General features: G+C 37.2%; 1 protein-coding gene across 4 annotated transcripts in view; it reads left to right on the top strand.

Moving 5' to 3' along the window:
* Positions 1-15,331, top strand: part of OSBPL8 (oxysterol binding protein like 8) — a 216,534-nt gene that overhangs the window by 73,199 nt on the left and 128,004 nt on the right. For all 4 annotated transcript variants that reach the window (XM_043966291.1, XM_043966292.1, XM_043966289.1 and 1 more), the window contains one exon: positions 3,505-3,616. In XM_043966291.1, coding sequence (XP_043822226.1) covers positions 3,572-3,616 — 45 coding nt within the window. In that variant the 5' untranslated portion in view covers positions 3,505-3,571. Of the gene's footprint in view, positions 1-3,504; positions 3,617-15,331 lie in introns of those variants that run through there.

The raw sequence follows: 15,331 nt of genomic DNA, 5'->3' as shown, positions 1-15,331 counted from the left end.
TTTCCTTGGTAGTTTTTGCTTACATTGGGCTGAGATCTGCAACTTGACAACTACCCACTCATATAGTTCAGCCCACTGGGGCCTTGAGTTACAGCATCTTACTGTGTCTAAAGTTTCCTTTTTTTCAGGGTAAACATCCTCAATTTCTTCACCTGATTCTCATATATATCTCACTATAAGTCCTTCATCCATTTGGTTGCCTTCCTTTGGATCAACTCGAGGTTGTCAAAGTCCTTCCTAAAATTTGGCATAAATCCTAAACTGAACACAATTTTCTACTTATGTTGTGACAAGGGCAGAAACAGAGAGTTTTTATCTCCCTCACTTCAGGATCTTGGCTCTTAGGGGACAGAAATTAGTTTATCTAAACTTTGCACGTATCCACATGCCTAGCAGAATGCTACTCAGAATAGGGTCTTAATAATTATTTTGTTTTGTTTTGTTTTTGGTGTATTCAAAGCAAGGCCTCTTCAAGTGCCACTTCCTTGATGAAAGCCTTACTAGACTACAAAAGTAGGCAAAACTAGTGATAAAAGAAACCACAGTGTTCAGGCAGTCCACAGTATTCACCTGCCACAGTACTGTTCTTTTTCTCTCTTTTGATCCTTACCTAAAATGCCTTCCATTATGTTCTCCTGTTTTTGGGTTGATGAATTTCGATGAGATGCATATCTGTCCAGTCTATTCCTTTTGAATAAGGCTAAAAATTGTTTTCTCCAAATACAAGAAATAAATGAGGTTTTTGCTTCCTTAGTAATCACAATAACATATTTTTATAATGTTTTAAGGCAACAGGGTCAAACGCAGTTCTGTGGATCAGATTAAAATGTAATTGGGAAATGTTTAACAAAGTAAATAAGAGAGTAATAAATAATACAATACAACACAACACAGATAATTTTGATTTTTCTTTTTCAAAATCAACATGTGGCCTGTGGGAATGCATTTTTCTTTTAGTTTGACACCACTGCTTTAGGGTATACAAAAGTCAAATATCCCTGTCTTCTTCTTAAGCTGAACAAAGGAATTTCAAGTTGAATTATTTAAATGATCACACATCATTGTCTTTCAAACTATACTTATAAAATTTGGATGATTTTGCATATATTTTTGTAATCATATCTGGAAGGACGTAGTTTGAGGTTTTGCATACATTAATATATCAAATGTGTCTTTTAGTATCATTTGTGTGGGGTTTTTTTGGGCACGGCAATGAGGGTTAAGTGACTTGCCCAGGGTCATACAGCTAGTCTAAGTGTCATGTGTCTGAGGCTGGATTTGAATTCAGGTCCTGAATCTAAGGCCAGTTGCTTTATCCACTGTGCCACCTAGCTGCCCCCAGTATCATTTGTGTTTTTTTTTTTTTTTTTAGTGAGGCAATTGGGGTTAAGTGACTTGCCCAGGGTCACACAGCTAGTAAGTGTCAAGTGTCTGAGGTCAGATTTGAACTCAGGTACTCCTGACTCTAGGGCCGGTACTCTATCCACTGCGCCACCTAGCTGCCCCTCATTTGTTTTTAAAGTATTATATACTGGATGAACAGCCTTCAGATATATCTTTCATTGCATAGGATATGAGCATGCAAATTTGCTAAAATATAGATAAAGTTTTATAGAAAGAGAAGACAGTTCAGTCTATGCTGCTAAATTATTATAAATGACATTAGCTGTATCGTCAATGTAAACTTATCTTTAGGTACGATATTCAGTAATTTAAAAATGTTGTGTCCTGTGCCTTCTGTTACTCTGCAATAAACTTGACTCAGAAATAGACTTTTCTTATCCTTTGTTTTTATATTACATCCATAAACAAGTAAGAAACTTATTTTAAATTTTTATTGCATTTTTCCATGGGTTAAAAGCAATTATCATATTTTATAACATAAGTGTAACTTTGAATAATTTGAATTTGAATAATGCAACCACTTCATGGTATACTTTATTAACATTAATTGGGAACTAGATATATTTATCATTTTCCTTCATGTCTTATGGATCTTAACATGGCAGTGGCAGTGAGAATGAAAAAAACATACTGTGTATGTGGAATAATCTGCTGTAAAGTGTCACTATTTATCATGTTTCTTTCAGTATTATGGCACTTAAACTTAAGTGAATCAGTGACAATATTCCCTCTGGAGGTATAACCTATACTTTCATATCCTATATGACTTGTCCGAAACTTCCTATAAAGCTTCAGGGTTCCACCCAGCATAAAGGTTGTCAAGAAACCTTCTGAACCACTCCATATGGAATTGTTTTCTCCTTATTATAGCAATTAAAAAAATCTACATACCATTTATTACTTACATAATGTATTATTTTATCTCTACAGCTACATTATCAGCTCCTTCAAGGCCTGGATTGTATCTCATACTTGTTTGTATCTACTTATTTTCCAATTCAGTATCTTGTACTTCTTTTTATTATTGTTATTATTTTTCCAATCTTAATATTTTATTTTTTCCAGTACATGCAAAAAAAGTTTTCAACATTTATTTTTATAAGAATTTGAGTTCCAAATATTTTTCCCTTTCTCCCTTCCCTCCCCACTCCCCAAGACAGCAAGCAAGCCATTTGATATAAATTATATATTTGTAATCATGTTAAACATATTTCCACATTAGTTATGTTGTAAAAGAAGAATCAGAAAAAAAACAAAAAAAAGTAAAAATAATATGGTTCAGTCTGCATTCATATTCCACAGTTCTTTTTTTCTGGATGTGGATAGCATTTCCCATCATAAGTCCTTTGGAATTTTCTTGGATCATTGTATTGTGGAGAAGAGTTAAGTCTATCACAGCTCATCATCATGCAGTGTTACTGTTACTGCGTACAGTGTTCTTCTGGTTTTCTTCACTTCACTCAGCATTAGTCCACTTTTCTGAAATCTGCCTGCTCATCATTTCTCATAGCACAATAGTATTCCATTACAATCATATACTACAGCTTGTTCGGCCATTCCCCATTTGATGGGCATCCCCTCAGTTTCCAATTCTTTGTTACCACAAAGAGGGCTGATATAAATATTTTTGTACATCTGGGTCCTTTTCCCTTTTTTATGGTCTCTTTGGGATAAGGACGGAGTAGTGGTATTACTGGGTCAAAGGGTATGCACAGCCCCAAAGCCCTTTGGGCATAGTTCCAAATTGCTCTCCAGAATGGTTGGACCAGTTTATGATTCCATCGACAATGCATTAGTGTTCGATTTTTTTCACAGCTTCTCCAACATTTATCATTTTCCTTCTTTGTCACATTAGCCATTCTGATAGGTGTGAGGTGGTACCTCCAAGTTATTTTAATTCGCATTTCTCTAATTGGTAGTGATTTAGAACATTTTTTCATATAGCCATAGATAACTTTGATTTAGTATCTTTCACTTCTGAAACTTAATATTAGGCGATTTGTAAACTTTTGTTTATAATATAATGTTTCTATCCCATTGCGATGTTCCATTTAGTTTCTTACTACTACTGATGAATCTTTTTTTTTTAAACTCTTTCAGGATTTTCATATGTGCATAATGATCAAGTTTTAATTGAAAGAGAAGCATAGCACATTCCTCATACAGCATGGAACCGGTCTTGGCAGAAGGTGGGGATCTTGAACGAAATTTGGTGAGTGTTCTAAATATAAAACTATATTATGTTTTAAAATGGGAAAAATAGGATTATTAAATTGGAAGAATCTGATATCAAGAATCTTGTCCCGGGGCAGCTAGGTGGTGCAGTGGATAAAGCACTGGCCTTGGATTCAGGAGGACCTGAGTTCAAATCCAGCCTCAGACACCTGACACTAGCTGTGTGACCCTGGGCAAGTCACTTAACCCTCATTGGCCTGCCAAAAAAAAAAAAAGACAAGAATCTTGTCTCAGTGTCTGTGGAAAGGGATAATCCACAGCCTCTACTTAAAACACTTTGAGTGCATCACATTTCATTTTGGGACAACTTTAATTATTAGGAGGTTTTCCCTTTGATTTTGAGCCAAAAATCTATGTTTCTGCAATATATTTATCTTTCTAATTCTGTACTTCTTCCACCATTTTATTTTGTCCTTTCTTTTCCCAAAATCTTTTCCTATGGCAGAGAAAACAGAAGCAAAAGAATTGAACAGCTGTTTTCTCTTGTCATTTATCATTCTATCCATTTCAAATAAAGAAGCTATTTCTACTTTCAGCCTCTTATTTGCTCACAAGACAACTTTAATAACTTTGTTATCCTTAATCTCCCTCATCAGCCTCAACTCATTCTGGCTTTATCATTCATAATGCTGTTTTTGTTTTGTTTGTTTGTTTTTCTTTTTGTAGTGGGGCAATGAAGGTTAAGTGACTTGCCCAGGGTCACACAGCTAGTAAGTATTAAGTGTCTGAGGCTGTATTTGAACTCAGGTACTCTTGAATCCAGGGCTGGTGCTTTATCCACTGCACCACCTAGCTGCCCCCTCATAATGCTGTTTTTATAGGACCTCTGCTCAAGGGACACCTTCTAAGTAAAGCCTGTCCTAATTCCCCCATCTGTTGGTGTTCACTGCAGAAATTTACCTTGTATTTATTTTGTATGTTCTCATTTGTCTACATGTCATTTGTCTTCCTCAATGGAATGTAAATTCCTTGAGGACTAGGACTGTTCCATTTTTGTCTGTCTCCATTGTCTAGCACAGTGCTTTTCACAGAGTAGATTTGTAATATGTTCTTATTGATTCATTAGCTGTACAGACTGAGTTGCCTAAATTAGCAGTTAACTTCAGTTATGAGCAATTTCCTCATGGGAAAGTTGAAGATAATTCTCTTGACACCCTACTTGATCATTGCAGTTTTTGTTTGCCAATTCCAGGTTTCTTTTGAGTTTTTAAATAGTTAATAATTTTAAGCTTGTATATTAAAATTTATTAAAGGGGCATAAATATTGTCATTGTTATAAAGTTTATTAATTAAGTCATTTCCCTATGGTCTTAAAGTCAGTTGGCAGTAAATTTGGAAACTAAAAACTTAACAATTTCAGGATTTTTTTTCTACCCTGTTGCTTTTGCCTCTCTAAATTCTCAAGGAGCTATAATCACTTAACAGAGCAGTCATGAACACAAATACATTTGATACAAGTTTGAATGTGATATCTGGGTAAAGGAGAAATTCAGAAAATATTTTATACAAAAATGTTACAAAATCAAGTTTAAATCAGTGAAGGCTTCATAGAGGTAGCATGTGATGTGGGTCTTGAAGGAAAAATGTGATTAAACTGAGATTGAATTCTGGTCATCGGGGGTGTCTTATGTAAATCCCTAGGGGGTGGCAAGGGCAAAATGAGATCAGAGAACTGCTGGGTTGGATATGACTGTATGAATGTAGAAAGCACATGTGGTATAGGGCTAGGCATATAGGCTGCAGCCAGATTATGGAAGTCTTGAAATGCCGTGGCCAGGAGTTTGTTTTATCCCATGGGCTTTAAGGAGCCATTGAAGGTCTTTGAAGAGAGCAGTGATATGGGCTTAGAATGGTTAGTTCAGAAATTACATGAAGAATGGATTGTAGAGAAGAGAGACTGTGGAGACCAGGTGATAAACTAAGAGACAGTTAGGGTAGTTCTTAGGAGTAATGGGAGCTTGAACTAGGATGGTGGCAGCATATGTGGTAATGAGATGGTACCAATAGAATCAATAGGACTTGGCAGCTGGCTCAGTGTAGGAGGTAAGGGAACAGATCAAAGATGATTCAGACATTTAGAGTCTTAGTAACCAGGAGCATTAGTGATGCCATCAATAGAAATTGGGTGGAAGAGCAGGTTTCAGGGGAAAGATGATGGATTTTGTTTTGGATATGTTGAGTTTAAGGTGCTGTTGACACAAGCAGATGGAGATGTCTAATTTGGGAGTTGGGAATAAGGTGCAGGAACTCAGTGAAGAGATCAGGACTGAATATTTCAGTTCCGTAGTCATCTACATAGAGGTGATATAAAGGAGGCGGGAGGAAGGATAGGGGTAAATGAAGGAGATTTGAGGAGGAGAGCGGTCAGACAGACAGAGAACCAAGAGGACAGAAGCCTGGGGAGGAGAGTAGCAGAAAAGTAGAGAGAAGCAACTGCACAGACGCTCATCAATGGCTATGTAGATTAAAGTTGGAAAGAGGGTTGGATTGACAGGAGTGCTGGACGTCTTGGAAAGAGCTGTTTTATTAGAGCAGTCAATATGAAAACTAGATTATAAGTCATTTGCCATAGAGGAGGCCAGTGTAGACAAGCATTGGAGAAAAGATTTCATGCATGCAAACACACATGTACATATACATACATGCACACATACAAACATACATACATATCAGTATGTTGAAGGGATGGCATAGTGAATGGGAGATATTTTTTAGGATACACCTATGTTTTAGTTAAATTATTGGGATGCTTATTGTTTTTAGCTAAATTATTGGGGGCCAGACTGGGTTTTTCTAAAATATTGCTACTTATAAATTACTGGCTATTGTACCCATTTAGGCAGTATTTATTATTAAAGTATGTTAAATATTAGTAAAGGGTATTGACCAAATGGCAGTTAACACAAACTGAATCCCCACCCCCACCCCCCTGCACCATATTGTCGCTAAGAGAGTACATGGCTCCAACAGAGCTCAGAAGCCCTATATTACCTACTCTGGCCTAAGAGGAGAGTGCTCACCAGCTGGACAGCCTTCTGAGCCTGGAGTTTGAGCCAAGAATGGCATTAGCCTCGTGCTCTAAGTCTTTTTCCTCTTCTGATAGAGGTGGCTCCTTACACAGTGATCAAAGCTAATTGTCTAGCATCATTCAATTCCATTGGTTAACATGACCTGAGGATGGTCCATTTTAAAATGTGCTCTACTGTGATGACATCAGGGTCGAATGGGAGACCACCCTGAGGAGCAAGGGCACATTCAGGTAAGTGTGGTTTTAGTTCCCTAAATTCACTGACTTAGAAACAAAGAGTCTTATCTCCATTCCTTGGACTCGCCTTGACCTCCCTCCTAACATTGACCTCGGAAGTGGGGAGAGGGAGAGAAACTGGGTCTCTGGGTCTCCCACAAGAAATCCATTAAGAATTATTTTCTCATACCTATGTACCATAAATTGTTCAGCGCCTTCCCTAATTGATGGTTATCCCCTTAGTTTCTAGTTCTTTGCCTCTATATAAAGTGCTTCTATAAATATTATTGTTACTATGGGCCCTTTTCTTCTTTTTTCAACTTTTTGGATATAGGCCTAGCAGTAGTGTTGCTGGGTCAAAGGCTTTGACTTTTTTTTTGGTAAGCATAGTTCCAAATTGCTTTGCAGACTCTCTGGACCAAATTCATTACTCCATCAGTAGTGTATTAGTGTCTCTTTTGCCATAGCCTCTCCAACATTGTCATCTTCCGTTTTTGTCATCTTTGCCAATCTGATGGATTTGAGGTAGAACCTTAGAGTTATTTAATTTGCATTTCTCTCTTATTTGGAGAATTTTTTCAGATGTCAGTGTATAGCTTGGATTTCTTCCTTTGAGAACTGCCTGTTTGTATCCTTTGAGCATTTATCTATTAGGTAATGGCTGTCCTTCTTAAACAGGGTAGGACATGTCCCCAAATCTTAGACTTTTGTGTATTTGAGTATCTTGGATAGGGATAGAGATCAGACATGTTAATTCACTGGTCAAGGGAACTCGCACATAAAGAAGCTTCTTTATCACTGCAGGCTAGCACTTTCTCTGCAATTTATAGTCTTCAAGAGGCTGTTGAGAGGTTTGTGACTCACCCAGAGGTACATTGTGTGTTAGGGGCAAGATTTGAACCCCCCTCTTCTTTTTTTTTTTTTTTTGGTGAGGCAATTGGGGTTAAGTGACTTGCCCAGGGTCACACAGCTAGTTAAGTGTCAAATGTCTGAGGTGAGATTTGAACTCAGGTCCTCCTGAATCCAGGGCCGGTGCTCTATCCACTGCGCCACCTAGCTGCCCCAACCCCCCCCCCCTTCTTGATTTTGGCACTTATTTCCCTATCAACTATGCCATGTTGCCTTTGAATTCTTGGATGATAGATCATTACCAGAGAAACATGGTACAAAAATTTCCCTCCCAATTAACAATTTCCCTTATCATTTTAACTGCATTTTTAATGCAATTTAAAAATTTCATATAATGAAAAATTTCAATTTTATCTTTTGTGATCCTCTCTATTGAACTCTTCTCTCACCTGTAACTATGAAACATATTTCATTTCCTGCTTCTGTGGTTTCTAAAAACAATTGCTGTTCAAGCAGTAAGCATATACTATGTTCAGAACAAGATGGCAAGTGCTGGGAATACAACAAAAGAATTGTTTTCTATTCTTAAGGAGCTTATGTTTTACTAGAAGATACAACATTAACATGGATATATAAATACATAATAATTTTAGGATATTGAGAGTACTAACAGCTTAGTAGTAGTAGTAGTAGTGAAAGTTCATACATTTTAGGCTCTGACAACAGGCCCCAAAACCTAATTCTAAGATTCTTAGAAGTTTGGAAAGCTGGGGCAGCTAGGTGGCGCAGTGGATACAGCACCGGCCCTGGAGTCAGGAGTACCTGAGTTCAAATCCGGCCTCAGACACTTAACACTTACTAGCTGTGTGACCCTGGGCAAGTCACTTAACCCCAGTTGCCTCACTAAAAAAAAAAAAAGAAGAAGTTTGGAAAGCTTTCTTTTTTGGATTTCACCTCTAAAAGTCCAATTCTGATCTAATAGCTTTTTTCAGATGATCATTTGAAATGGTTCCCTTATTATTTTATCTCTTTATCTCTTGGCTTTAAGGTATTCCTGTTCTGGGGAGTTTGACAAAAGAATGTATACCTTGTTTTAACATAAACCCTTCTGACAAGTTGAAATTAGATTTAGAATTATAGAATGTTAATGATGAAAGAGAATCCATCTATTTAATTTTACGTATGAGGAAACTGAAACCTAATGGATTTTGACTTCCTTGAGGTCAGACTGCTAGTAAATTGCAAAAGTCTGAAAAAACTCCCAGTACAGTGTTCTTTGCACTATATAACACCATTCTTTTTTCTGGAATTTTCATTCATTCATTCATTCATTCATTCATTCATTCATTCATTCATTCATGTATTTATCTGCCTATCTATCTATCTATCTGTCTGTCTGTCTATCTATCTATCTATCTATCTATCTATCTATCTATCTACCTATCTATCTATCTATCATCTGTCCGTCCGTCTGCCTTTCTATTTTTTCAGGGCAATGAGGGCCAAGTGACTTGCCCTGGATCACACAGCCAGGAAGTGTCAAGTGTCTGAGGCCAGATCCAAACTCAGGTCCTCCTGAATCCAGGGCCGGTGCTTTATCTGCTGTGCCACATAGCTGCCCCCAACATTCTTTTTTCAAATCATCCATTCACACTATGGACACTTGAGATTTTAGATTATCATAGCAGGGGAGAAGGGGAATAAACTTAGTTCCTACTATGTGCCAGGCACTATGCTAAGCACTTTACAAATATCATCTCATTTGCTCTTAATAACAAGCCTGTGAAGTAGGTGCTGTTATCCCCATTTTACAGTTGGGGAAACTGAGACAAGGAGAGGTTAAGTGACATGCCCTGAGTTGTACAGCTGGGAAGTGTCTGAGACTAGGTTTGAACTCAGGTCTTTCTGATTCCAGGCCCAGGACATTAGCAGTTCCTTGAGCAAGTGCCAGTTTTCTTTGTTTGTAATTGCTATTACAGGTATTGTCTGTTCCCTTGGGGTTTTCTCAACTTTGTGGAATGCCTTCCTGTTCATGCTTTTATATGACCCAGCTGTTTGACATCTTGATTTTCTCCAGTGTAAAACCTCTACACAGACCCTACCTATTGTTATACTAGAATACAATAGGAAGATGGTCTTTATTAATGAAAAAAGAATAATTACAAATTAAAATCTCAAGTGTTAATGTTCCATAGCAAACTTCTTTCTATTTTCTTGTGTGGCAAGTCCATGAAGTTGCTTTTTCTATCATATGTGAGATAGCATACCATACAATATGGGACATAGAAGCTAAAAGGAAAGAAATTGTTGCTAACTTCGGTCTAATGAGTAGCTTCTATGGGTCTGGGAAAATAAAGTTAATATGATATTAGCAAGCTGCCTGTGGTAGTTTGATCTTGTGTAGGGTGATATCCTTAATGAGTGATATGGTAGTAAGCAGAGGCAGTGTCTCGAGTTGGTCTAGATAGAATTCAGTCTCATGTATCCACGTAAAGAGATGGACAAAATAAAATTCAAAATAAGATAAGCTCTTATTTCAGACTGTAAAACAGAATTGTTTACTGCAATGTATAAGATTAGGCCTCATTTACTGAAATATTAATGTATGTGGGACTTAAGCTGTCTTCGGTAACCTGTTTCTCAGTTCTCACCTTCCATAGATACTGAGACTTGATCACATGGTTCTCAAGCAGTTTCATTTAAGGCATCAAAATCATTTGACATCTTTTTAGTAGGTAAATTTTTGCTTGACTGGTTAACTCACATAGTTAGAGAAGATGATAATGAGGATGAAATCATGAATTCTCTGATCTTTGTATTATAATCATAGACTGCAGATCCAACTCTTAATTCTGAGCCTTGTTACATGCATGTAATTGATCATAATTTAAAATAAAATCAACATATCTTTATAGAGTACCTATATTTATATATACATATTTAAATATGTATTTATGGATAAAGACACAAGTGAGAGAACTATTTTGTTCAGTATAAACCCATCAAAACACTTGAGGAAAACTAATTCAAGGTACATGACCTGTTGATTAATTTAAGCAGCCATTAATTAAATTACTAATATGTGTCAAACCCTATGCTATGCACTAGGAGTGGGGGTGGTAAAGTTTATATATAATATGGTCATTGCCCTTACAGGTTTATTATCAAATAGGGGGATAAGACACACCTATAGATAACTGATGAAAAATAACATGAAAAGTATATTAGCAAGGTAGCAAAAGGTGGAGAAAAGCTGTTAGTCAGAGCCAGTAATGTCTTTCTAATGGGCAAGGAATAAATCTGAAGATAGACAGTTTAGTATATTAGAAAGAACAATGAATTTGGATCTCGAAAATCTGAGGTAAAATCCTAGCCTTGCTGTTGTTTACCTGTGTTCCCTTGTTCAAATCAGTTAACTTCGCAGACTCTCAGTTTCTTCATCTGTAAAATGAGGAGTTTGGACACACTGCTTTCTAATAATGGTCCTTTCAACTCTAAAGCCTTAGCATAAATCTGGCAGCTAATTAGAATTAGAATTTTTTTTTTTTACATATAAGGTATTTTATTTTTTCCGTTACATGTAAAGATAGTTCTCAACTTTACAATTTCAGATTTTTCTCCCTCTCTCCTTCCCCTCCCTCCCTCCTCCCCTAGACAGCAGGTAATCTGATATAGGTTATATCTATATATCTATATACATATACATATATATATACACACACACATATATATATACATAATAACATTAATCCTATTTCTGCATTAGTCCTGTTATAAGAGAAAAAATCAGAGCAATAATGAAAAACCTCAAAATAGAAAAAAAACCAATAGCACCAAAACCAAAAGAAATAGTATGGTTCATTCAGCATCTATACTCCACAGTTCTTTTTTTTTTTTTTTCTTGGATTTGGAGATCCTCTTCCATCACAACTTCCCTGGAACTCTTCTGTACCATTGCATTGGTGAGAAGAATATAGTCCATCACAGTAGATCAACACTCAGTGGTAATGATACTGTGTACAATGTTCTTCTGGTTCTGCTCATCTCACTCATTATCAGCTCACACCAGACCCTCCAGGTTTCTCTGAACTCCTCCTGCTCATCATTTCTTACAGCACAATAGTATTCCATTGTATTCATATACCACAAGTTGTCCAGCCATTCCCCAATTGATGGGCACCCCCTCAACTTCCAATTCCTTGCTACCACGTAAAGAGCAACTATAAATATTTTTGTACATGTGGGTCCCTTTCCCCTTTCCATGATTTCTTTGGGAAAAAGACCTAAAAGTGGTATTGCTGGGTCAAGGGGTATGCACAGCTTTATCGCCCTTTGGGCATAATTCCAAATTGCTCTGCAGAATGGTTGGATCAGTTCACAGCTCCACCAACAATGCATTAGTGTTCCAATTTTCCCACAGCTAGAATTAGAATTTTAAGTACAGTCACCAATCTCTTCTGATGTCCCATGATAGCATGGAGATAATAAGCTATTGTTGGACATTCTAGTGTAGCATATAGGGGAGAGTTCAAATTGAACACGGTAAGAGGGACATTTCATATGACCTGGACTTAGCAAAAGCTTGATAGTGGGGAAATGCAAGATACATTTGTATGGTAACAAGTGAAGCAGTTTTACAAGTGTATAAAGTTTATATAAAAGAACAATGGGAGATAAGGCAAGATAGAGAAGTTGAGGCCAGATTGTAGAGTCTCTTGAATAGGAGAGTATACTGTTGAGTGCGGTGTTGATGCTTGGATTTTGTCAGATATGTAGTTGGGTACCATTGGTGGATTTTGATCAGGGGAATGGCATAGAGTTGCATTTTGGAAAATAAATGCTAGCTGTATGCAGGATAGATTAGAGTGGGGAGAGAATGAGTATAGTGGAACCGATTAGAAAGTGGAAATGTGCAATGGAAATAATATTATGAGTCAGAGGACTTAGATTCAAATCATAGCTCAGGTTCTATTTGTGTGACCTTGGGTAAGTCCCTTAACTTCTGGACTTCATTTTCCTCATCCATAAAATGGGATGGAGAGGAGCTTGGACTAGATTCTAGCTTCTTAAACTGAATGTGAGAGGTCGTGGGAAATTTGGCAATAGTAAAAGGTTATGTATACCTATTTTATATACCCATATACCCAGGGTTGCATAAAAATTTCTCAGGCAAAAAGGGGTCATGAATGGGAAAAGTTTAAGAAGCCCAGGACTGGATGACCAAAGGTCTTTTCCAGCTTTAAATCTATAATACTGTGATCCTAAAACTGAATTCATTTACTACCATTGAGACTAGAAAGGGAAGGAATGGCAGAGGAACAATAGAATGGATTTTGCGGTGATGTGATATAGAGAATAAGGGAAGAGTCAGAGATCACAGTGATTTTTCAACTTCATGACTAGGATGATGGTGGTGGTACTAGTAATAGAAATTGGAAGGAAGGAAGGGGAAAAAGAAGGAAGTCCACAGAGAGGTCAGATTTCAAGGGAAAATTTTTATTTCAGTTTTAGACAGACCAGAAACTGCCCAATATTGACTCAGCCAGATTCCTTTATTAAGCTAAGCTTCTTTACTTCCTATTCATAGAATTTAAGAGTTGGAAGTTGAGTTTGAATGGAGGTTATTTTGAGGGGAAAGAAAATGAGTCTGGTTTTCAACACATTGATTTTTACTGATTGTGGAGCATTGTGGTGGAGACATAGCTGGCAGTTGATGTGCAAGAATAAAGTTTAAAAGAGTTCTTGACTAAAGGATGTGTTGTTGTTGTTTGTCCTTTGTTCTTGAAGAGAACAAATGACATCAGGAAGGTGATGTCTTGATTTGCAAGTGGATTGGGTTTAAGTGAGGCAGGGCTGTGCAGAGTCACCTGCCTGACTCTTTTCTCCAGAGCCATCTGGGTGGAGTGTCAAGATAGAGGTTAGGAAGACTGGAGATGGCCAAGGACTCAGTGGGAGACATTGGCTAAGATCTTTACCAGGTCTCAGTTTGATGGAGGGCAACATCCATTCAGTGATTAAGGTAGGTAAGAAATGAGACACCCCCCCCCCCGAAAAAAAAGAGTATCTTTTGCCTAGTTAAAAAAAAAAAATCAATCTGAGAAGGGAAGATCCTTAGGGGTTTTGGCCAGAAAAGAAATAATTGCTATTTACTATGATCCAGGTAAGACTTGGGCTGGGAACTATTTGGCCAATCTATGAGAGCCAGAGTGATTTTTTTTAGGGGGGGGGTGAGGCAGTTGGGGTTAAGTGATTTGCCCAGGGTCACACAGCTAGTAAGTGTTAAGTGTCTGAGGCCGGATTTGAACTCAGGTTCTCCTGAATCCAGGGTCGGTGCTCTATCCACTGCGCCACCTAGCTGCCCCGTGATTTGGTTTTAAGGCGTGGTTTTTAAAATGATAGAATAAGAAGGAGGGAAGAGAAAAACAGGAGGTGTTAGGGATCAGAATTTATATTCCTTTGGGTAGAGCACCCACAGGTAAGAGTATGATTCTGTATGTGGACAGAGGGAGAGGAAGAAGAGAGAGGGAGGAAGGGAGGAACATTGCTCAATTGGAACTGGCCAGTTGGGTTCCCAGTGGGACAGCTACTACCACTCACAGATTGTTGTTTGTCCTTCATTTTCTTAGAGGACTAATGACATCGGGAAGGTGATGTCTTAACTTGCAAGTGAATTGGATTTAAGTTAAGTTATCATAACAATAAATGTGAATGGGATGAGCTCATCCATAAAAATGGAAGCACATAGCACAATGGATTAAAAACTAGAATCCTACAATATGCTGTTTACAAGAAACACTTTTGAAGCACAGACTCACACATAGAGTAAAGGTAAGGGGCTGGAGCAGAATATTTTTGCTTTAGCTGAAATTTAAAAAGCAGTGGTAGCAGTCATGATCTCAGACAAAGTGAAAGCAAAAATAGATCTAATTTTTAAAAATCTTGTAGTCTTTTATTTTTTATTTTTTTAACAATAAACATTTTAATTTATAGTTTTGGGTTCCAATATTTATCCCTCTTTCCCTCCCTCTCCCCCTCCCACCTCCTCCCTGAGGCAGAAAACAATCAGATATGGGTTATACATATACAGTTATATAAAACATTACCACTTTTGTCATTTTGTACAGGAAAACTTGATTAAAAGAAAAAAATGAAAGAGTGAAAAATAGCATGCTTCCATCTGTTCCATCAATATCAGTTCTTTCTTTGGAGGTGGATAGTAAAAATAGATCTAATTAAAAGAGATAAAGAAGGAAACTATATCTTGCTAAAAGGTACCATAGATAATGAAGTAATATCAACATTAAACAGATATGCACCAAATGATAGTACAGGAGGAAATAGTAAAACTGTACTTGTGGGACACCTTAACTTCTCCCTCTCAGAACTAGATAAATCTAACTAAATAAACAAGAAAGAAGTTAAGGAGGTGAATAGAATTTTAGAAAAGTTAGATGTGATAGAACTCTGGAGAAAATTGAATGGAGATAGAGAGGAATGTACCTTTTTCTCAGTGGAATGTAGCACCTACACAAAAATTGACCATGTATTAGGGCATAAAGACCTCACAACCAAATTCAGAAAAGCAGAAATAATAAATGC

Source organism: Dromiciops gliroides, chromosome 5 (assembly GCF_019393635.1).
Source record: "Dromiciops gliroides isolate mDroGli1 chromosome 5, mDroGli1.pri, whole genome shotgun sequence".
Classification (NCBI taxonomy): Eukaryota; Metazoa; Chordata; class Mammalia; order Microbiotheria; family Microbiotheriidae; genus Dromiciops; species Dromiciops gliroides.
The sequence above is the reverse complement of the archived record's forward strand: the minus strand, read 5'-3'. Positions and strand labels throughout refer to the sequence as shown.